The 24,164-nt window shown below is 40.6% G+C and overlaps 1 protein-coding gene across 2 annotated transcripts; it reads left to right on the top strand.

Annotated features, from left to right (window-relative positions):
- The first annotated feature begins 1,541 nt into the window (after positions 1-1,541).
- ptp4a2b (protein tyrosine phosphatase 4A2b) lies at positions 1,542-21,896 on the top strand. Of its 2 annotated transcripts, XM_056399522.1 has the most exons (8): positions 1,547-1,695; positions 7,048-7,129; positions 16,905-17,201; positions 17,544-17,652; positions 17,739-17,831; positions 17,927-18,057; positions 19,769-19,843; positions 20,592-21,896. In XM_056399522.1, exons 3-8 carry the CDS (start codon positions 17,197-17,199, stop codon positions 20,701-20,703), a joined length of 525 nt encoding a protein of 174 aa, XP_056255497.1. In that variant the 5' UTR covers positions 1,547-1,695; positions 7,048-7,129; positions 16,905-17,196; the 3' UTR covers positions 20,704-21,896. The 2 variants fall into 2 exon arrangements, with proteins under 2 accessions (XP_056255496.1, XP_056255497.1); XM_056399521.1 differs by lacking the exon at positions 7,048-7,129 and having other exon boundaries at positions 1,542-1,695.
- Positions 21,897-24,164: the final 2,268 nt, after the last annotated feature.

The following is a 24,164-nucleotide window of genomic DNA, read 5'->3' on the forward strand; positions in this document are numbered from 1 at the left end:
AAACATTCCTCTGAGATTCTGGTCTATGTTGTCAGCTCCACATTCATACTGCTAATCTCTCGTTCTACAACATCCCAAGAGTGTTTTACTGGATTCAGATCTGGTGATTGAGGAGGCAACTGAAGTTCACTGAAGTCATTGTCATGTTCAAGAAACCAGCTTGAGACTGAATAATTGATCCATCACACTGGACTGTTGATACAAGGCAGATTGAGTCCATGGATTCATGTTGTTCACACCAAATTGTGACCCATCTCAGTGCCTCATGGTTCACCTTGTTGTGCATTTTGATAGTCCTAACACAGTTGTAAAGAGTGGTTATCTGAGTTCCTGTAGCCTTTGTGTCAGCTCCAACCAGTCTGGCCATTCTCCTCTGACCTCTCTCATCAACAAGGCGTTTTTTGTTTTCTGCAGCATTTTTGGTAAACTCTAGAGACTGTTGTATGTGAAAATCCCAGGAGATCAGCAGTTTCAGAAATACTCAAACCAGCCCGTCTGGCACCAACAATCATGCCATGGTCAAAGTCACTGAGATCACATTTTTTCCCCATTCTGATGTTTGATGTGAAAATTGACTGAAACTCATGACCTATATCTGCATGATTTTATGCATTGCACTGCTGCAACATGAGAGGCTGATTGGATTGCGTCAATAAGCAAGTGTACAGGTGTTTCTAATAAAGTGCTTGGTGAGTGTATAGACAATATCAATCTTTATCTCAGTTTGTGTCTGTGTTAAGCCATCCCAAAGACTGCTTGTGGCAAATTACTTCAGGGGGACTTATGGAACAGAGTTAAATGTGTGTCTAATTTTATCGTTCTAGATTGATGTTATTTTCTCTCCTGTTTGACAGGGTTGTCTTGTTTTAGATTGGGTGAAATTATAGACCCCTTGGGTCTATAAAAGGGGTGCCTCAGTTGGCAATTGGAGCTACTTGAAATTCGATTGGATTAAGACATTAAATTATAAAATATTTGTTACAAAACAACCCATGAGCACATAGATAATAGTGTACGCTTATTTCATGGATGTATTATAAGACCTTTTCTGGAACTGTCGTCACTATGGTGAGCTGTCATCACGCACCCGGATTCTTCTTACGTCGTACTGACGCCAGACCCTCCATGCTGCATTCGGGTGATCTCGGTAAACTCGAACATCTTGTCAAACTACTTGAGAATACGAGTTGACGAGCGTGCATGTGCTTTTGTAGAGAAAAATATCAGCAAACGTTGCAAACAACCTCACACACAATTCGGAGAAAGACAATGTCGTCGGAAACATCTGGAGAATGTTTATCCATTTCTTTGTTTTACTGGAAATGTATTGCCTGTGGTCACATTAGCCTGCATCTCGCTGTGTGTGCGTTGTAAAAAAAAAAATACAAATTAACAATTACACATTCAAAGAAATTAAAGTTGCTCTTACAAATGAACATTTCCCAGTAAAATGTCTCTAATTTCCTACGGTGTTACCTTGCCAACAACTTGGGCCGCCTTGAAAGTCACATTTCCGACAGCGCCTGAGGGTGTCGGCAAACTGAGGAGGCTCCTCCTCAACAACAGTTCCGACCTCCGACGAGAACTCAAGCTGCCACATTGAAGAGGAACAAAAAGGCGACCTGACAGCGCTTTCTGCACTCCCTCCACTTTCTCCGGGGTAGTCACGGGATTTCAATGTTCAGCTTGCTCTTTGTAAGTAGCTAATAACCCAACTAACTGAGAACTGACCTGTAGAAACTTGTCTCTGATACGATCATACACGATAGCAACACCACAGACCCGCTAGTGCCCGATTAAAAGTTGGGTTACATATTGTTGGATGTATGGTGATTAGCATAACACAGGGCAGCTAAAGTAAATTTCATGAGAGTCTGAGAGTCATCTGAGTAGTTGGACCAGTGTGTAGCCACGTTAACGTTAGCTCGCTGAGTAAAGCTTGGACGGTGGAGTGTTGGCTACGTACACTGTTAAATTGTGTTAACGTTTATTAATAACGATCATCATTGTTTTTGCTAATTGCTATCACCCAGCCTCATGTTAGTTGACTCTAATTTAGTGAGTGTTGACGTCTGGGCTGGTTACTAAATGTTGTTGGGAAATGCAAAGTACGGAGCTGAGCTAACCAGCTAGCTAATGTAGCTATGTTAGCTTGCTATCAGGGCTAAGGCTATTTCCTAGAAGGAGAAGAAGCATACGAAAAATCTTTAACGTTGCGAGCATTAGGTTATATCACCATGTTCCAGCTGGCTTTTATTGTTATTTTGGAACACGGCACATTAGGTGTCGTATTATCCCATGTTATTGTCCAAATTGTACGTCGACTGCAATTTCATAAAATAAGAGCTGGCGTTACCCGTAGCTGTACAATGAGCCCTGGGTATATCAGTATAGGTAGCATTTCTCTTGGACAACATCTAGCTTAACGTTAACGAATGCTTTGGTTAACATTTTAACAGCTGTCTTGGCTAACGTTCATGCCAATGGCTTCACGTGGGTGTTTAAAGTATAACCTGTGCTTGTTATTTTCGGTATTTTCATCTTATCTTGGTGTTAGGCTGTGTGGTCTCGACAGGCTTCGGTAGCTGGGAAAAGCTTGGCTAAAGGTAGATGGCGACTGAGCAATCTGCTTTCCGCCCTTTGTGACAAATCTTGACCCACAGTATGGTTGACCCATTTATATGAAGCCATATGCCAGGCTAACGTTAGAACAGCAAAGCAAAGTGATCGACAACCCGATATTTCCTGTCTATTGGTTGCTATGCTATCTTGGGTTTCCGCTTTTGTATTATCAACTGCTGCCTTCATTGTTAACTAGCCGGTTTGACTCAGTAAATTCGATATGCTTCCATGTGGAAATGTAGCTAACACTGGGGTTAGGTCGGTCTATAATTTAGCCTTGTCTGGTTTCCTAAAACAGAAAGCACCCAACCATTTAGCCATGTGGGCTGAAGTGAAATGAGGAAATGCACTTGGGGAGGAAGTTGACTAGAGCAGCTGTGACACTAAAGGCCTCAGCACATTCCCATGCCTCTCAGTTTTCAATTTATGACCTTCCAATGGTTTCAGCCTCCACTTTGGTAGTAAATTCTAGTGGCTAGCTAATACAAAAGAAGAGCATTGATCACACCTACCAACATGGGCGTATGAGTCAATGCTTAACTGGTGTAACAGGTAAGCTAATTATACATTCCTGCTTATGAGTCACTGCAAGGTGACCTAATTCGCTTGCAGAGTATAAGAGATGAGATGTCTTAATGCAATTAGTTATCAAAACAAACAGAAGCCATAACAATTTATAGTGGAAGTAATGGAAGTGATTGTTGTTGTTGTAATTCTTTAAAATAAATATTTTTAATGCAAATCTCGTAATTATACTGCTTTGAGTATTGCAAACAACAATGACATACACTTGCTTCTTAAGCCTAGGATTTCGCAACTCTTACAGAAGACTGCTCAGAGTCTTTATGCGCTATTCACATTTTATTGTGGAAGTAGGTCAGTCGTACTTGTGACCTGCTTTATATTATAGCTAATTGACACATGATGCACAGCCTAATCTAGAAATAGCATAGCTCCACTCTGTCCACTTAGAGCACAGCCTGCAGCGAAAGGCAGGCCTATACACTGGTAGGCACTCAGATACTGCACCTCAAGCCAAACTCCCATTACCTGTGGGTCCACTCTCTATGAGTAGTGTTTATTTTTGTACAGTACAAAACTTCTAGGCTAATCTGCAATTTCTGTCTGTAACTCTTATTAAATAAGCATAAACATACATTATTTGGTAATATTTTTGTTTGGAAAAAAAATCATAACTAATATGCAGCCTGTTGTAATTTTGGCATTGTATGCTTTGTGTTTGCAACACGCAGTTAAGAACCTCTCTTAAAGATCTGGCTGATGGCATATGCTACATCTAAATAGAGTTGAAGTGTGATAGTAGGTATAAATATAGCTGGATGCCGACATGATATTTTACACCAACAAACGGGTGGTTCCTCTGTCTACAGCCAGCATAAAAAAGACAATGTGACAAGTGAGGAAGTTCTCAGCCTTGGTTACCGTAACTGTGAAAGGTGAGCCCAGTGTACAGTAACATGACGCCAACTTGCCAAGGAGGGTTACTGGGGGAGAAGAACACCTATGTTGTAGCCTGCTGGCATTCAGCCCATCTAACCACAGGGTGGCTGTGTGTGTTGAAAGGTAGGGTTGGAGAGGTCTGTTCAACAGTGACTGGCTTAACAGATTTGGCCAATTTAAAATCCAGTTATGCCCCTGGGTGTCTGGCTGTGGTGAGAATGGAACACAAGCTTTGGTTTTACTATGTGTTAGCTTGCTAAGATCCCTGGCTCCAAAGCAATTTTGTTGTTTTGAAATCAGCCCAAAGTGGAAAGCTAGGATTAGATGCCCACACTTTTTTCTTCTCATTTCAAGCCATTAAATGAAAACCCATATATAATTATGCATTAGTCGCCATGGGCACCTTGTGTTTCTTGTGCTGTGTGTTGGTTAATGAATCATGTCCTGGTCGGCACGGTGTTCGTTTACTGTTGTTGCCACAGCGCTGGGATAAAGCAAAGGCACAAGCTCTGTAGCACTGGCAGTATCTGACAGATTGACGCCTCTTCTAGATGCTGCTGCAAGGCTGCCTACTGAAACTATAGCAACAGGTAGGAATAGGATCTTCCTTTGTTATTAGTGTTTTCAGCTACCTTGTCTAGCTACAGGTGCCAGAGCTGCAGTTAGCAGGGGAAAACACAGTCCTTTGCCAAAACATGCTATAGTGAAGGGTGGTGTTATTGTTATTAGAGCTGTTGTTTGCAGGTGTTTGTAGCTGCTCACTTTTGCTGATCCAGAAAGTGTTATAGTTTTGAAGCAACTATAGTCTAGAAAATGCTGGGTTATTGCACATAAACAAGCTTGCTGTGTTTTCCTATTGCCTAGGCACTGTGTTGTTTCTCAGTGGAGCTTGACTTTTCCTTCATTTCTGTAAGCGGTTTATTAAACGCATGAAATGTGTGACTACCTCTCACAACATGACCTCAAACTAATGTGTTCATTGTGGCCATAATCTTAAAAAGATGGATTTGCTACCAGGGGCTAATCTGAGAACACAGCGTATACTTAATTCTTCTGGGAAGGAGGTTGGATTTCATTGGTTAAAAAGTTCCTAGATCAGTGTATAAGTGCAGCCATCCAGTCTGAACCCTGACCCTCTTCAATACTGCACCTCCTACTGCTTCTTTGGCTTTGCCTGGTGAATGTTTAAAGAGAGCACCATTGCTCTTCTCTGATCTCTTCACAAGGAACAGCAAAAATCCCTACAGGAGAACTTGTTGCTACCGCTGAGAGAATTGTTGATATGGCAACAAGCATCCCCTGATGCTGCTGTCAGAAGGCCATGTTAGTTTCCAAATGTCAGAAGAATTGATGTCGCAGTGGGACTCTGCACCTCTCGGCAAAAATGCGAGCAGACATTCTCCTGTCTGTTGATGAGTGTCGGCCTTTCCCCAAGTTGTTTTCTGTCTTGGTGAACTTGTTCTAAATTGACACTAGTGCATATTTCTGACATTTGGAGAATTAGTTTAACACACAATCCAGACGCACCTTCATACCTTTTGTCTATATAGAACTAGTTTTGCCTCAGTGGAGGTGCCTTTCAATTATTTGGCAGAATGGAAGTAATTGTGAGCTGGAATGTGGAAGGAACACCTTGTATTGTGATTGACTAATCAGCTCTATAAATGTGCAGATCTTTGCTCTACCTGATAATTTCTTGTGAAAAGTCAGTTTTATTCGTGTGTTGGCCAACAGGTAGAGGTGTCACTCACTGCCATGATGCATGTGTCTGTCTAGGCTGGGAGACGTCGTCCTGGAGCCGATTTGAGGATTTTGACATGAGATTATGACTTATCAAAGGAGCTCAGAGACGGCCGAATATAGTCCATCGACCCATATTCCAGATCGGTAGAAAACTTTCCTCTCCCATCTGGGGAGATGTAGTGGTATTGAAAAGCAATCAACAATCTTGATGCACATTAATGCAGACAGATATGTTAATGGAACATTAAAACACATTGGTAAAAGTGCAGGTAGGTACTTCAAGCACTTGTAGTCTGGTGAAAAGTGTCCTCTTGTCAGATTCTTTCCTTGAAATTTTGAATTTATTATGACTTTGTATCTGTGGTTGTTTTGAATGAATAAGGCTCAACAGTCATTTAGTGATCCTTTGAAAATGTTCCAATAACTTAGGTTCAAACAGTTTAATGTTTCCATCATAGAGGCTCTGACTAGGGATGTCGCAATTAAGTTTCTTTTTTCAATCCCCAATGTAAACAAGTTGTTTCATAATAGTTGAACTGTATAGGTATGGCATAAAATAATTAAGTTCCCTCTACAGTTGTAAGACAAGACGACAACAACTGGTCCAGCTTTCCAGAAACCCTGCATCAGATTTAAACTAGCCTCTGCCTATCACAAATATAGTTGACATTTGATATTGTTTAGCCTTTGTTGAAGCATATTTTTGGCAAGAACACTTGTCCATGTTGAGAGCCTAACCTCCTTTGATTCCATTGTCAGCAGATAATCAGTTTTCCTGTGTTCTCATGCTCGATCCTTATTCAAATCATAGTCAAATGTCAGTGTTATGTCTGGCTTTGTTTCTCTTTCAAATGTAATTTTTCCGGTGCTGGTGTTTAATTTCGTGTTAAGTGTGATTAAAAGTGCAATTAGGCCACACTGAGGAAAGAACAAGGCTTTGTTCAGATATGTTTTCCCCTTTTCATTTCCATTTCTAAGGTACTGAGCCCTGGTCTCTTTCAGCCCTTTCCAGAGACAGATCAGTCCTTGTCTCAACCTCCCCGCCCTCCCACTAAGCGCTATCGTAGGCCTTTGATCGTCACACTGTTTATCTGTACTCACTCAGAGGCTGCAAAGCAGTGTGATAAGTGGGCTTTGCCATGTGCGAGTGCATGTGTAGGGGGAGTTCGTCTGTTCGTGGAAATAGGGGGAGTTTCATATTCTCTCACCTCCTTTCTCCAGCCTGGTTTACATGGACACAAGAGACCAGAACAACAAGTACTCCACTGGAAGATTAGCTCCTGTCCTCTGGGAGCACAGAAAGGTAACCTGTTGTGCTGAATAGGTGATAGAATGAGGATGTCCATTCATCAGGATGTCAACAACACTGAGTTGGACAATGAAAAAATATATATTAGCATTTTGAACTTTTGATATTTTCAGCAAAATAATTAGTTTTTTGAGATTTGAGACTACAAATAATTTAACACAGTCTAATGAAGCATTAAATATAGGCTTGGCCTAGCAACACAAGAAGCACTAAAAGTCCAATAACACAGCAATATAATAAGCCCTGTTAAGGTGGACGTGTACTCGCAACAATATCACATACTGCGCTACCATCAACGCGGCATACATTAAGTAATAAGTGGATCTAATCAAGAAGATGCAAAAATAAGATTACATTACAACAGCAGTAACATCTCTGTCACATGGTTTAGCAAACTCACTTCTGACAAACCGCGGAACAGAACTTTGTAATACGCTGATGGAAAGTTTTAGGACTTTGCAAAAATGTTTGCAGGCCTTTAAATACCAACAGCGCTGAACTCAACCCAAAGAATAATTAACTCTGTAAAACTGATAGAAGAAACAGACTTAACAATCATGTTAATTTTATTGGATTGCTTTTGATATATGTATCATCTCTGTTGTAAGGTTATGTGACCCATGTGTTATTGGCTGGTAGTTCAACTGTTAAGCAGCAGGATATCGCAAAATCTTCTATCAGATTTTGGTGGATAGATGCAGGATCATAATTTTTAGCTAGCAATTGCTTTTACTGGCACATTTTTATCAGCTGTAGCTAATTAACTCTTAATTAAGTTGTGCAAAGAACAAAAAGAGTTTTGACTGGGTTCTGGTTAGTGTGTTCTCTGCAAGGCGGTGTCTATGCTACAGTATCTATATGACCAAATGGTTTCCAGAGAAACAAACACCACTGTCTACTGTTTTGAGCTTTGGAATGAAAGCTAGTGAATTGTTGCTGGTAGGTAGAGTCACAAGCCTTTCTTAGAGAAACAGTCTAGTAGTTAAACTTACAGTTAACTTTAAAAGCATTATGATATTTTGAGCTTGTCAATTTAAAAAAATCTCTGTAGGTACGGCAGAGTCAGGTTATTCCCATCTGCCTTTATTTACAGCCATTCATATGCTGTTAACCCTTATTCCAACCAGCTGGCTTTAAATTGAATGTACGCTCTTTTAAACTTGAATTAGCTCTCTACTATATTTTGGGGTTTGGTCAAAGCAGAGTGCTTAGATAGGAAACTGGGCACTGATCATTTCTGCCCCACAACAGCGTTCCTTATTTAAAGACAAATTCACACCTCAATACAGCATTCCTGTAAGACATTTGTCAGTACAGTGACCATTGATGCTTTTCTCTTTTAACTCTATTCCTACTTCATAGACTTTCACTTTTGTTTTGAACAGATAAAAAGCCTGTGAACAAGGCTAGGTGAGAGATTGTGGTGAACCTATAAACCCTTCAAAGAGGTCTGCTCTGGCTGGAGGAATAACTTGTGGGCAGCCCTGAGGATTTTTGTGCATCTGTTGGGTTGTGCTGTTGCATTTATAGACGGGTCATCCTGTACCCCCAACATATTTCTAGGCTTGATCACAGTCCACCCACACTAAAACAAGAGGAATATTTGTCTCTTTACAAGCAAGTGCGAAAAGCCTTTTATAAAGTTTTTTTTAAATTTTTTTTTATGTATCCTCTGAGTGTTGCCATTTCAGTTTACATTTTGTCAGCGATGCAAGATCTTTGTGTGATTAAGTGTAAGTCTGTCACCAAACCTTTTGGCTTACAGGGTTTTAAAGGTATTTCCCAAGCACACTGCTAAATGTTTGTGGCTCTATCACCACATTTGAATTTTGGACTTAAAGTACTATTCTCTCTTCCAACATAGGGATGTCTTGCCCTGTGGTTTACTTTTGAGTCCATTTCAAAGTAGTACTACCCACAGTGGGCAGTCTGTTTATCTCGTGGGTCTGCAGCAATAACTCTGAAAAACAAGGGTTTATTATATTTCAAACCGAGACAACCACAAGCCTGAGTCAGAGTGTCTGTGCGTGGTTCTACCTTCACACAGGTAAACACAGACATGATCAGTTGTGACTCATGTCCCAATTATAAGGCTCTGATTAGATGACCCGGTACAAAGGGCGGGTAGTGTATTATTTTTTCTTGTATTCACTGATTCACGTTTTTGCACTGTCCATACAAGTACAAATATATTGAAACTCCCGTGAAAATGCACAAAATATCCAGTTTAGACAGGCTGCACAACCACATTCACTGTACATCATATTTAGACCTGGGCTACTTGTAACTGCTTCAGTTAAGGTAGTATTTACGTAATATTTTTCAAAGATGGAGGACACACCAAATAACTTTCACCCATTTATTTCTAATATTAACCGAATTAGTTTTTAAGCATGTGATTTTTTTTTTTTTTTTTTTTTTTCTTAATTTTCTTAAGACAACTTGAGCTGCAACTAATAATGACTCCTGTTATCAATTAATATTTCCATAATTATTTAGTCCATGGTATGTTAAAAAAAAAATTCCATTTAATATTCTCCATGCATGTAGTGATGCCTTCAGTTTTTTTGTGTTACCCACTTAGCAGTCCGAAACCTAAAGATATAAAATTTACAATCATATACAACACAGAAAGGCAGCAAATCCTCATGTTAGAAGCTGACAAAGAGTAATTTGGATTTAGTGGTTTGGTCAGGCTGCCAGTAGTAGCAGCAGCATTCCCCACATAGCTATAATTGCGCTTTGCCGCAACCATCCCTCTTCCCCTACCTGCATGACAGGTAAAGTAAAGAAGCTGTTCTCAGAAAAGTGTTGAATGAACATGTACCAGTTCTTCCCCGATCCATGACTACATTCTTAGAAACCCATAGGTGGGCACGTTATCAGAATTCAGTCAGCAAAGCAAAAGGGCCACACAGAATCTACTGATTTCAAGTATCACTTTCAGCCTGAGGCGCTTGTTTGCAAATCCCAGGAGTGTGCAGCTCATGGGAGGCACAGCAACAGTTTGGGATCGCTGCTGGATTTCAGTTTTGCATATAAACCTCCTCTTCTCCATCTCTCAACACTGTCTTGTCCAGGCATGCCTTGGGATTTTGGTGTCTTGCACGTTACACTAAATAAACTGGTGAGGCTCAGAAAAAGGAGTAGAAGCTTAACTAGTGTAGTTTTTTTTGTAGGTTTGTGTGTGTGTATGTCTTTGCTTTCTTGCTTGTCTGTTTGTCTTTGTGTGTTTTCAAGTATGACTGATGGTGAATGAGGGCTGTGCACACTATTTCCTTTATGTGTGTACTGTTTGCTGAATGCTGTGGTGACCTGTCACCATACCCCACATTGACAGGCCCCTTCAGTCTTGGACTGTCTCCCGGGAATCTGCAGCGTGCATTTTTCTTTATTAAGCATGAAGTTAATTCTCTTATGTACTAAGAGCTTTGAATGTTACATTAAGAGCTTTTTCAGACCTCTAAGATGCAAAATACTTCAGTTAAAAGCAGAATTTGTTTGGTAGATGTTACTCAAGGTTTGCTTTTGTATGTGACCTGTGGACTGATTGTGCAACAGGCGTTCATGGCAACAGAGTAATGCCAACTACGTCACACTTGCAAACACTGAAAACTTAAAGACACTTTTCATTTTAATGCCTGTTACTTCGGTCCAGCTGACATGCAAAGAAAGATGAAAACAAGTGTGTGGTGGGTGTGTGGCATTTCCCAGTGCAGCTGCACCTTCACACTAGGCTAATTTCTTGTTTTTCATAACAGTGCAGGCTTTCACATGACATGTGTTTTGTTCTGTGGTCTTTCTGCATGGACTCAGACTGTGAAAGTAAACTCATTGCATTGTGGTCTTGGTTTTCCTAATAGTTTCATGCTGTCGGTACACTGTAGTGCGGATGACTGTAGTGTGACACTTGAAACCAGTTATGATAATTAGCTTTCACTGCGTGAAATGGTTGTCCTTCATATTTGAAAGTGGACACTGCTGTTGGTCGTGGTCACCCATGCCACCTTTTAGAAGTGGACCAGAGACTGCTTGTGTGGCCAACACCCAAGTTTGACACCAACTTTCACACTTAACTCAATGTTCCTCAGTCAGCGCAAGTGCCCTCGGGCCCTCAAGAACCTCCCCTGTTGGCCCATGTGTGAAAAACACCCCAGAAGTTGGGGTGTGTGTGTCAACAGGGCTTTTCTTATAAAGTTGGCCTCTGCTCAACTTTTCTCTGTCACTAAGCTATCTCAACCTGCCGCTGCTTTTTCTCTGCATATCCCAGCACTTGTTTGAAATGAATAAAAGGTTCCTTCATCCATTGTTGCTGTGAGCAGAGTTGGATTGAGTACAGCTCCAGTTTGAGGTGAAATCCACCCACCCAGCCTATCAACAGCATTGACGTCACTGCAAATAACCAGCTGGACCTATGTTTTATCTCAGACATAGTCACTGCCAAGCTCTTGGATTGACTGTAGTTTTTTTGCTTTTACTGTCTTTTACTTTCTTTTTTACTTGTTTAATTTTGCTTATCCATTATGTCCTCTTGAAGGTTTTTCTCTTACCAGCTTTCTTTGTTACTATTCCTTTGTCCCCGACCTCCTTGACATTACCAAGCCTATCAGTTATCTCTTATTTGGCACTCACAGAGGCCACAGGAATGGAGACATGCTTCTGTGACACTTGGCCCCATTTCTGTTCCCACCGATTTATGGTTTCTGTAAGTTTAAATGCAGCTGTCAGTGTTTCCTACTGACTCTCCTTGGAGAGTTTGAGATCAGGCACTTAAAAGAAAAAACATTTCTCTGACACCTTGTATTTATGTACGTGTGTATTTTTGTTTATGAAAGCGTGGAGGATGAGTAAGTAGTCTAAATGAGACACTAAAAGGAGAAGTGTGTGCTGTGGGTGTAGCAAGCAGGTGGTATCTGGGGCAAGTGTATCTGCGCTATTATTTTTCTTGTGCCGTCCATGCTGCTTTCAGTGCAAGGAGAACAGGGGCTTCCTCCCTCCTCCTCTCACTGTCCATCCTGCCATGGATGACAGGCGCTCCCCCTGCTCCTTGACTCGGCTCCCACACAGCAAATTAGCCCTCCAGCTGCTTCAAGGCAGTACAGTCTGGTCATGCCCAGTCTGGCTCCAGACAAAACATCAGTGAGACTCGGGCACAACCTCAGACCACCAGACAGGGTTGGATGTAACACTAACATCTTTCACAAGGGGGGGAAGTAGATGGACTAAGACATTCCACATTTTGCATAAAGGTCTGACGTTTTGCCACCTTGCCCTTCCAGCATGTATATGTCCAGACATTTTGCTCCGTCTTTTTCTTTCTAATTTTAGAATAACACCCCTCGCCTTTGTGGCAAATGTATTGCCCCAGCCAGCTTGTGGTGGTGCAGTGATGGAGATAGGACATCTGACATCTATCAGGTGTCCACACAAGATGTGCACAGCCTCAGCTCTACAATTATAGAGTCCCATGGCAGTAAAATCCTTAACACAGTGAAAGGCTTTCAATAAGCACTCCCACTGTAGCAGTTCAGTTTCTCCCCATGCACATTAGCTGCGATAACTTTACAACTTTCACCGACAGTGTTCCAATCTTTAGCTGATATTATGAGCTTAAAACTGACATGTCTTTATAAACTGACACACTGAATCATCCTAAAATGATGAGTTAGCAGTTGTAGAATACCCATGTCCCAGTTCTCATTCTTTTGCCACTTTATCACCTGTTTAGGTTTGCGTGCCCTTTTCTGAGCCGAGATACCACTGTCCTTATCAGCTAGTACTGCTACTCTCTGCTCTCTCGCACCCCCCCCCCTCTCTTTCCCCTTCTGTTCTTTCTCCTTAGTCACTGTAGGAGATTTCTGGGAGAGGCCAGCTGATTTGGGAAGTTCTCCCTATCATCTCAGTCAGTCCCACTCCCCACTCACTCTCCCTCCCTCCACTTGCAGCTCTACTCCAACATTAGAACATGTGATGAGGAACAGGGCACCAAGGGAGCTTTCTCTGGGCCACTGCGTGGGCCTCTGCCTTTACTCCGTGACCTTTCTCCCAGTTTAGTATATATACTTGTACATAGACACACATGCACAAAAGGCCGGATGTAACCCAGTTGTATTTTAACAGAAGTACATTAGTGTGTGTGTGTGTGTGTGTGTGTGTGTGTGTGTGTGTGTGTGTTTTTTTTTTTTTTTACATCCACAGCTGGGTAATTAATCCCACAACAACACAAGCAGGCTTTATTGGCACCTGTCACTGTAACTCCACCACCATCAACTACAGTATGATGGGTTGTGATCATGATGCTTTGGTTGTCAGTTTATACAAGAAAATGATTATTTAAGGTGGGATTGGTAATTAAAAAGGTGTTCTGACAATATAGTTAATACCATGACTGTAGAATGGAAATGATGAGTCTTATTAACAGTTTAAGTAATGGCTAGACTGATATTTTTTATGGAAAAAAAAATGAAATGACAGTTTTTGTTGTTCCATTTTGTCAAATGTGAATATTTGTTTGAATCTTCTATTATTGTAAACAACAAAACAAGCAATTTATAAATGTCAGTTCGGATTTCGGAAATTGTGAGTGGCTATCTCCTTATTTGTGGACATCTAGGACCAACTAAATAGTTGTCAATTGTTGAAATAATTGTTAGTTGCAGACAGTAAAGTGGCATGGCATTTCACCCATTCATGTTTAAGTCTAGTTTTCAAGACTTTTGTATACACTGCTTCTTGTTTCCTGTGTGGTTAAACATGTTTTTGCTTCTACAAACAGATTTGGTTCTGCATGTATGTGTGTTTGTTTTGTCCTTCCTGCATCTGTGCAGTGTGTAACTGCAGAGCGAGTTTGCAAATTTCTGAGTGATTTGCATGTATTCTCGACAGTGTTGTGATGGCAGACTGTGTGGCAGGCCAAAGTTTACTCACTTCTCTATTGAAAAGCTTACTCAAGAGGGCTAGCTTTCAGTCGTCTATTGTCGATGTCTCAATATACCTGCTTTCAGTTGACCTAATACATCAAGTCAATGTATTGTTTCTATTGTGCCCATCAGATAGGAGAAGTATGTTGTAATTTAACCTTTAAACATGATGGAGGGGAGGGTGACAACCAATACAGGTGGTCCAGTGCACACTGCATGCATTATAACTGTCGTGTTCCTTAGCCACTTCTCAGGCTTCCCACCTAACCCTGATACGCCTCAGTTCATATATGCCAGTGTTAACTTTGAAATGGTGTTTTGGTGCCTTTTGCGTCTCTTATTGGCTGCATTTAAAACACAGACTGTATGAAGTCACTGTGTACATCTGGACAACCCTCTGCAATCCAGTTGCTTTTCATCTTTTAGCATAAGCTGTCATTGTGGTGACCTTGGCGTGTCTATTGGCTATTTCGTTCTTCAGTTTTTCCTCCATGTTTCAGTCTGTCTCAACAGTCTGCTCTCCTTTCCACTGTCCAGTTTCACAGGTGAGAAGCACATGTTGATTTCCCTCCCTCGCCCTTTGTCCATCCATTTCATCTCTCGGGGGATTAGAAGCTGATTGAAACGAGCCTTGAATGTCTGTTGCACTTTGTCCAAGCTTCAGTTGTCTGCATGCAGCAATGCCACACTGTGTTCAGCACTGCTCAGAGGTGGTAATTAAAGGCGTCACGAAGGATCTCAGCCATCACACAAGGGGAAAAAAAAAAAAAAAAATCAAGGCTGTTTTGAGAGCCCTTGTGGGTACTGCCAAGTATAAAAGATGGAGGGGAGGAAAAAAATTTAGAGACGAGAGTGGGTTGATGCATCTTTTTGTCAGTGGTTCTGAGGTTGGCAGTTAACTGAGAGGGTAAGTGACAGTGGGTTAGTGAGTGGGAGCAAGAGGAAGAAGGAAAGAGTTGGTGTCGTTTTGAGTGACTTTTGTAAAATGAAAAGGTTTATACTGTCATGCAGTTAAGTTAAATATCCTGAGTAAATTGACGGAGTGAAATAGGAATGGAGAGAGTACAGAGAGTCTAGTGTCAGTCTCAAGGAGGTGAAAAGAGGGAGCGTGGGACTGAAATACTTAGGCTGTTTGAAGCTTTGCCCACCCTGTAATCCTCACCTTGTGACTACTGCCTGTGACACGGTGCTAAAGTCCAAGCCCTTTCTCTCTGTTTCCCTCCTACTATCGTTTATACATGGTCGGCGTAGTGACAGGCAGCTCTCGTCATCCACTCTCCCGCTACTCTCCTTCGTCCCCCTTCCTTTCCTACCTCCCTCCTATGTTGCCCTGAGACGGGTTCCAGCCAGTCTGTGGCGGCTGAGTTTAGACCGTCATGGACTTGGCAGAGTTTGACTGCTCCCTGGCTGGTTACAGACTAGACATTACCTGTTCTGTAAGACACCCTTGTGTGCTTATGTGTTCACTCCATACTGTGCATATTATTAGTTTCCATTTTGGGGACAGGTGGTGAATTGACAAAGTGATGTAATCCAAAGGTGTAGTCAGTTCACAGCACTGTGGCTGCAAGGTAGAAACTGTCATGATGGTACTATTTTAAGTTTCTGAGCCTAGTTTTATATATCCAGAAAGCTGAATTTCCTAAATCAAGGGGTCTAATCAAACCTGCAGCTTTGAGCATACTGCAGATTATGTTTCAGTCAATCAAGACTTGAGTAAATACAAGTTGGCAAAAGGATTGTTGAAATCAAAATTAAATTATGTTGAAAGATGAGGGAAGAGTGCAAAGATTTGAAAAAAACTTTTCATTGCAATTTTTTGACCAATATTGGGATTTGAATTGCAATAATTTTCTAAAAATTTAACTCAAGAAATTTGTTTAGTATTTATGGCATATTAAAAGTGTCAAGCATAATCAGAAACTTGCTGTGTGTCTACTATAATAGGGTCATATGAAATAATCCAGTTACTGTTGTCAATGTCCTCCCATGGTTCAAATGAATCAGTCAGAGAAAAGCCAAACTCCAAATAAACTTGGTGTTCTTTGGGGAAAAAAACTGACAAATTTTGTCCCACATTTATTAAGATATCACATTTATTGTATAATTAACATTACTCAAGAATATTTAAATATAATCATGACAAATTCTATTAATTAACAGCTGCAAATTTGGCGAGCTATGTTAGTAATGACAAAGTGCTGGTAGGTCACATCTGACAGTGTTTTCACACCTAACCCATACAACCCAACGTTACTGTTGACAGGTCTTTACTGTAACTGCTTAAGCTAATGTTATTACTTCCGACAACTCTTTTCATTAGCTGTCTTACCATTTACTTGACAAATACCAAGCGACCTGCTAGCTACCTAACCCAAAGTGACACATGGCAATCATCCAGAGTGTTCCATGTATGAAAAGGCTTCCTGATCTGTTGGTCCTTTATGAATAGCAAAAAGACACGTCTGTTTTCATCAACAAACCTATTATTGGTCATTTGTAAATGTACACCAGCATACAGAGAGCATATTTACCAGACAACAGGCAACACTTCTTTTTTTTAATTTTTTTTTTATTTGCTAGCACACAAAATTAATGTTGATGAACTACAATTTACCAGTTGTCATTTTTTTACCTGGTGAAATTGCTGGCTCAAATGTGCCGTTTTAAGACACTGGTGGTTATGCAATTAAAATAATGGCTCTTCCAATTTGAAAGTCGTTAAAATCCTAACTTTGATTTATTAAAAAAAAAAAAAAAAGCATATAATAGTTTAGGTCTGGGTGTGTGTGTGTTATTACAATTAAAAATGGCATATACTCAGTCTGTTCTTTCTCCTCTCTTCACAGGGTTTCTGTGTTAACTTGAGCCGTACCTATATGGCGTGTGTGAGCGGAGAATTTTGCCAGGCACAGCACCTCACCTCTGTGGAGAAGTGAATCGGCCGCCCCCTGAGGGACTACGCTACCCAGAAACCCCCCTGACTGCCAGCACATTAGGAACTGCAGACTCTTCTTCCAAAGGCCCCCCTGGGATATTGCGTAGTCCTTGGCCCGACTGCCCTGCCCTGTCCCAACCAATACGAAAAATCTTTGCATTCTACTTTCTCCTTGAACAGCCAATCACAAACAGCTCTCCTGAATGGGGTAAACTGATTGGATGACTCCTGGATAGTCTCTCCATCTTTTTTCTTTTTTTTTTTTTTTTATTCTTTTAAATTTTTGGTTTTGTATTAATTCATTTTTCTCTTTTTTTTTTACATCTCGGAGTACTGTGGACTAGTTTATCCTTTTTGTTACCCTTCTCTGTGTACATCATCCCATAGCTGAACACTTGTTGTCCTCCTGACCCATCTTTGTCCACGTGTTGTCATTTTTATTTATTCTACCCTTTCCTCAATACATAAATCTCCTAGCAGTCTTTGCTGACTTCTGAGCCAAAAGTCGCTTTTGTTTTGTAAGAGTATTGTATTGTAATTGTTTTTTAAGCCGTCTCGCCAACATGAACCGCCCCGCTGCAGTCGAGATTGCCTACGAGTGCATGAGGTTCCTCATCACCCACAACCCCACCAATGCCACGCTTAACAAGTTCACCGAGGTATGACCTCATCTGTCTGTTTGTATCTCTGTGCGTCCTTTTGTAAGTCCTCTACCTAAACTCCTGTCTCTTTTGACATCTGCCAGGAGCTGAAAAAGTTTGAGGTGAACACACTGGTGAGAGTTTGTGATGCCACCTACGATAAGGCTCCCGTAGAGAAGGAGGGGATACAGGTCCTGGTAAGAGTTGACTCACAGCCACATTTGCAGCAGCCTTACTTATTTTACATTAATCCCTCCCAATTTATATTTTTTTGTACTTTTGTCTGCTGTAGGACTGGCCCTTCGATGATGGTGCCCCTCCTCCCACCCAGATTGTGGACGACTGGCTCAAGCTGCTCAACACCAAGTTTCGAGAGGAGCCTGGCTGCTGCATCGCTGTGCACTGTGTGGCAGGGCTTGGCCGGTGAGTGGCAAGCTGTGTTTGTTTGTCCAGGGATGTGACAATAACTCAGAAGGCAGAGCTGACTATTTTGTCTCATCTTATGACTGTTGTATTGTTTACTGTTGCTAAAACCTCTGCTACTCTGCTACTAACAGTTCTGAGTCATGAAAGATACATTGACTGTAATATGGATCAGGTAGGGACATGAAATACATGATTGGACACAACAAAAGAGGTGGGCGGTGGCAGGTGTGTGGATGTGTTATCCACAGATGTTTTTTGGAGGTTGGAAACTGTAAACTTCTCCCTGGTGTAATGCATCCCATTTGAACTAACCTCTCAACCTCAGGGTACACCAGGGTCTGCTTTATCTCCACTAGAACAAAGAGTCCAAGGAGATGTGTGCCACCTGTAGGAGTCGGCACACACAAGGCCACAAAAAGCAATAATTAATCAAATGTTACAGGTGTCTAAATAAGTATGTTTTCTCCTAATCTTCCAGTCTTTAACTGTCTTCTGACCCTTCCTCCTCCTTGTAACACTTGTTGCTCCTTCAGCATTGGTCACACAGTTAAGGCTGGCTTGACTAAATGTGCTACATTGTACCTATATTTCCTGTTCTTCTGTATCTAATCTTAAAAACCAATGATTCATTCAGTATCTTGAATGGTCATCCTCTCTTCCTGCTCCTGTTAATGCTCTGTAAATAGATCAGCTGGTTAAGTTACTGTATCTGTCATCTGTGACGACAGTGTGTTGCAGTTGCTTCTGCAGGCTTGGAAAGGGAAGGCAATTACATTTGCATGTGATCTGTCTGTTGGTCATGAGGTTGCACAGGCGATGTGGAGATATGCCTAGTCATATTCACAGGCCAATGTGACAGTGAATTTACAAATGAGTTATGCAGAATAAACAACATAAGTGTGAAAACAGAAGACAGAAGCACATGACGTGGGCAAGCTGCTGTGAAAATGTCTTTCCTGACCACAGACGCACAATAAGCCAATCAGTTCCCAATGGCTTCCAGCATTTAGCATTGCTGTGGCATTCGGGAGGTTGTATAATTACAAGTGTTGGTTGGACTGGCATTTTCTGAATCCATCTCCTCTTCTTCCCTGTCCGGTGTTTATTGCAGTCATCCTGGTTTTCCATCGCCGTACGGTCTCATCTGCTTTACACCAGTCAATATTCTCTTAAGACCCTCAGTGTGGGAGGCTGCAGCTATTTGCCTTGTTGTTGTTGTTTGTCTTTTTTAAACAATATTTCACACTATTGCACTGTTTTTCTTCTTCTCATTTTCTCTCTATCCTTTCTTTCTCACATACTGTCCCTCAAGAATTTTGTGTGAGAAAAGCCACTCAAGGAAATGCTCTGTCAGCACTGGATTTGACCTGCCAAGTTGTCTACAAAGTTTTTATATTTATTTTTTCCCCCTCACTCTATCTCCTCTGGTGATAAAGGAGAAGGTTGTCTTACTGTAACTTATCAGAGTTATGTGTGTGAGGCTCAGGGTGTGAGCACAGGGCCCCAGCAGGGCAACGGTGAACTTGTGCACCCCTGTTGATTTCCCAGGCCTGTTTCCCAGATTTAAGCACCCCCCACCCCTACCCCTCCACAATATTACTATGGAACCGTGTGAACCTTGGCATTTAATCTTCTCTTCTCCTTCTCTCCTTCTTTGATTCTCTCACTGTCTCCTTGAACTGGTCTACTGGATTTCTTTACCTCTCAGAGCTCCAGTCTTGGTGGCCTTAGCCCTCATTGAGTGTGGGATGAAGTATGAAGATGCTGTGCAGTTCATAAGGCAGTAAGTACCCTCCCTACTTTTCAGCTTTAAGGTTTAAATAAAAAATTTAGCATTAAGTCAGTAAATGGTGCATAAATAGAAACAGGGTGCATGTGACAAAAGCAACTGGCCCAGCCAAAGATTGACATTGTTCATGAGGTTATTCCTTTTGTTGACAACTTATTAATTAATTAATTAACAATTTAACAGTAATTCCAGAGTCTGCTACTTAAGAGTCTTTGGATTTGTTTCTAGAGTCTGGTAGTCCCGCTAGAAACAAAGCTGTACCTTGGAAGATGTCTGTTGTTAGAGGAATCCTTGCAGAGACTCCAGGAAGTTGCTGCTCCCAGCCAAGAAATAGTCTGGCACATAAACCTCCTGTGAAACCAGCAAATTGTCGTTTTTACACTTCAGTTTTAGTACAGATTAGACAAACAAGTTATAATGTGTTAATTAGTGAGTTTAAGGTGCTGGCAGGTGGATTTTGTTGCCTTTGGAGAGAGCCAGGCTAGCTGTTTCCCCTTGTTGCCAGTCTTTGTTCTAAGCTAAGCTAACTGGCTGCTAACTGTAGCCTTGTATTTAAAAGGTAAGAGTGGTATTGATCCTCATCTAACTCTCTGCCAGCAAATACAAGTGAGTGCATTTCCCAAAAATGCTGAACTAATTCTTTGATCACTACAGTAAAGACAGTGTGTTGAGTGTAGTGCGGTCTATTGTGGATAGCATTGTTTTAATCATCTGTCCCCCTTTTTTCCTATGCTTTTCACAGGAAGAGACGTGGAGCCTTCAACTCCAAACAGCTTCTTTACCTCGAGAAATACAGACCCAAAATGCGTCTGCGGTTCAAGGATACCAACGGCCACAACTGCTGTGTGCAGTAGGCTGCCTGTCAGTGCATCTTTCTTATGCGCATCTAGTGGGGAATCTTCCAACAAGGGGAGATTAAAAAAAAAGAAAAAAAAAAAATGGAGAGTGCTATCAATAATTATTGTGATGATTTGTTAACACTGAGTCATGGTTAATTGATCAGAGAGCAAGCGAGTGATGGAAAGAATGAATCCAGATCTGGGGATCCACCAGCTGAACCAATGAATGGAAGGTCAAAGCACACAGATTGGCCCGCCTCCCGGTTATACTGTACAACCACGGGCCAGAATTCTTTCAACTTGAGTCCATCCTGTGTTTTTTTTTTTTTTTTTTTTTTTTTCCCTCCTCTCTCTCAGTTGTAATCATGGGATAACATTTTCCATTTTGTGAATTTTTATTTTTACACAAACAGTGGTGATGAAAAAATGTATTGTTAAATGATATTCTGATTTTTATTTCCACTAATTATTGATATTATGATTAGGCCAGAATAATGTACCTTTTAAAAACATTTTTAAACTTTGAACACATTGTGATTGTCCCGTTTGGTATTGGGTGTGTTTTTTTTTTTTTTTTTTCTTTTTCTTTTTTTGCACAAAAACTCAAAGGTTCACCTGAAAATGCAGTAATGTTTTTCTTTTACCCTTCACTTGCTTAAAGTCACTTTCAGTTTAGGGGCTCACTGAGTTTGAATATGTCTGCAATATTTATTCACAAGATATGCTATGTGTGACAGTTATGCGTTTGGCAGGGGCAAGGACACTTTGTTATCCAATAGTTTTTTTTGTTTGTTTGTTTTTGTTTTTTTTATTAGCCTTCAAGAGCCATGTCTTTCTTTTTTTTTTTTTTTTTTTTTTTAAATCTTGTTGGAGTGCAATAATCAGTCCACCTCAGATAAGCCCACCAAACCTTGCTGAGCATCCTACACACATGCACACATACACATACACTCTCATCCAGGCAGTTAAACAGGAAAAAAAACTTAACTCCTACAACAGGTACTTCTCCTGCGTTCATTCATTCTCCCTAAGGGGGCTACAATAGGACTTCCCCAAATATGCATATTTTAACTCATACACAAAGATCCAATCTGAAAGACAAGGTGGAGCAGAATGAAAATGGTCAGTTTTTTATCATTGTACCCATTTTGAAAACATCCCCAATTCGTATTGGTTCTTACAAGATAAATAAATTGAAATAAAAAGCATACATGTCTTTTGTGTCTCATTTGCACACATTTTAGTGGTACACAAGAAGTTGGACTCCACGCCCATTAACAAAAAATGAATATTGCTGGATATATAGCTATAAACCTTACGTGTCTGTGCTAGCGGATGCTTTTTATATTTTAGTTGAAATATTTTTGTTAGGCTTTCTATACAGTGTTACATTCATAAAAAGGCCTCAACAAAAAGGAATTTTCATCCTGTGTTTGAAAATTAGTTAAAATGTTCTCACCTTGCACTAGGTGATAAACACACTAAGTGTTTCCCCGACACTGCTCATTGTCAAAGGCTGCCCTACATATCCTTTCCCCAGTGGAGAGTGAGTCAGCACCATGTGGAATGCACAGGACAGGGTTGTACTGAGAAATGACTCACAACCTCAGCTGGTAATCACAACTACAGCCATTACCTGAACCAATTGAACGTGCCCCCTCTGCTGTTCAAATCCCGTCATGACGAATGCAAGTCAGAAAGCACATGTTGACAATGGGTACTAAAATATACTAAAAGGTAAGATTGACAGCACAGTTATGTAGAAACAGAGACCAGACACAGTAAGTAATTGGAAGCTGCTACAAAATGATCAGTCATCCCAGTTACTCTAAAAGAAGCCTTAAATTTATCCAGCTCATGTCTTTTGGGATATAGTTGTGTTTTGAGTTACAGCTGGCTAAGTAACAAATTCAAAGGAAGGTGTAATTATAGACTTACAGTACATGAACAACAACTGATACACTTCTTAGTACATTGCAGACCGCCGCTGTGCCATGCTCCCCACCAACATGTGGCAGTAAGAGCAAACAGGGTTTTAGTGGTGCTGTAATCGATGAAGCCCAGTAGATAAATGACTCACCATGTTGTAATTGCTGGGTAAGATAATGATCAAAGCCATTAACATGTGCAATGGGTTACTAGCCCAAGACAAGGCAGTGGCCTGCTGAGTTTCTTACTTGGCAGGTAAAGAAGACTCATCTTAATGAGAAGTCCACCATCTTGGCCATCTTGGCTATCTGACTTGGGAAAATCTGCCTTAGAATCATTCCTCTCTGCAATAAGGAAATAATATTTGCAGTTAGGCTGATTTCAAAGATCACATTTATAAAGATGGATCACAGGCACCACAGTTTTTCAGGGCCACTTATATTCCATGACTCAGTGAAGTTGGTCGCCATGGATACCATTGAGCACCATAACCAACACTTTTTATCTGTGCAAAAATAATAATAATACACTCAGGTTACCTTGACTTGAAGTTGGTCACATCTGAGGGACGCCCACACAGATGCTCAAACTCCATACATCTAGTGGATATGAACCCAAGACCGTAGTGCTGTGAGATGAAAGTATCAAAGTATCAACCATTGTTATCGATACATGTAACACAATAATGATGAATTAATGTTTATAATCTGTCTCTATATTTCTTGTATAAAGGACTATGATAAATATATTAGCTTTCTCTAAGTAAATATAGGACATCAAATTTTGATACTCCTTTATCACAGCAGACATTTTCAGGCAAGCACAGGCATAACAATGACAGCATTTCATTTAGCTGCTTCAGTTTCTGGCTTTTTGGACGTGGACGCAGTGGCATAATCAAACAGAATGAATGTTAATGTTAGTAAATATTACAAGTCCAAAATGTCTGCTGTAATAGCCTACAGATAAACAATATCATTAATACATCCTGTTGGCATCATTGTTCAAGACCAAAGTTTATTCTCCTTCCTAACTTGAAGTTCATCAAGTCATTTTTTGCAACGATACATATCTACATATCTACATACATATAATAAATATATGCTTTCAAATACCAACATGACTTTGATAAAGCCTGCATGGTGCTGGATAACACTTGTAAACATTTTAATACCTTTCTACATTCAAAGACTATCCAAATGCAACTCAAAACTAAAACCTTTTTGTCCAAGTTGTCCATCTGTTTTTAGACCAAAAAAGATGGCAGCCAGAATGTAACAAATCTCCTTGCTCCTTTTAGATAGATAGATACTTTATTTATTCCATACGGGAATTTTGCGTGATTCAGGGAAAATATGGGATTAACATAAATAAATTATCACCAGAAGAAATATTTATTTTAGTTATACAAAAAGATACTCCATATGAGTTATGTCACTTCCTGCAGCCATCTTGGAAAATACTAACTATTTCGTCGGCGCCACCTCACCTGCCATTTTTTTTGTTCTTGCCCGACAGAAGAATCCTAACGTCGGCTTAAATTTATC

This window comes from Seriola aureovittata, chromosome 16 (assembly GCF_021018895.1).
Source record: "Seriola aureovittata isolate HTS-2021-v1 ecotype China chromosome 16, ASM2101889v1, whole genome shotgun sequence".
Lineage (NCBI taxonomy): Eukaryota > Metazoa > Chordata > Actinopteri > Carangiformes > Carangidae > Seriola > Seriola aureovittata.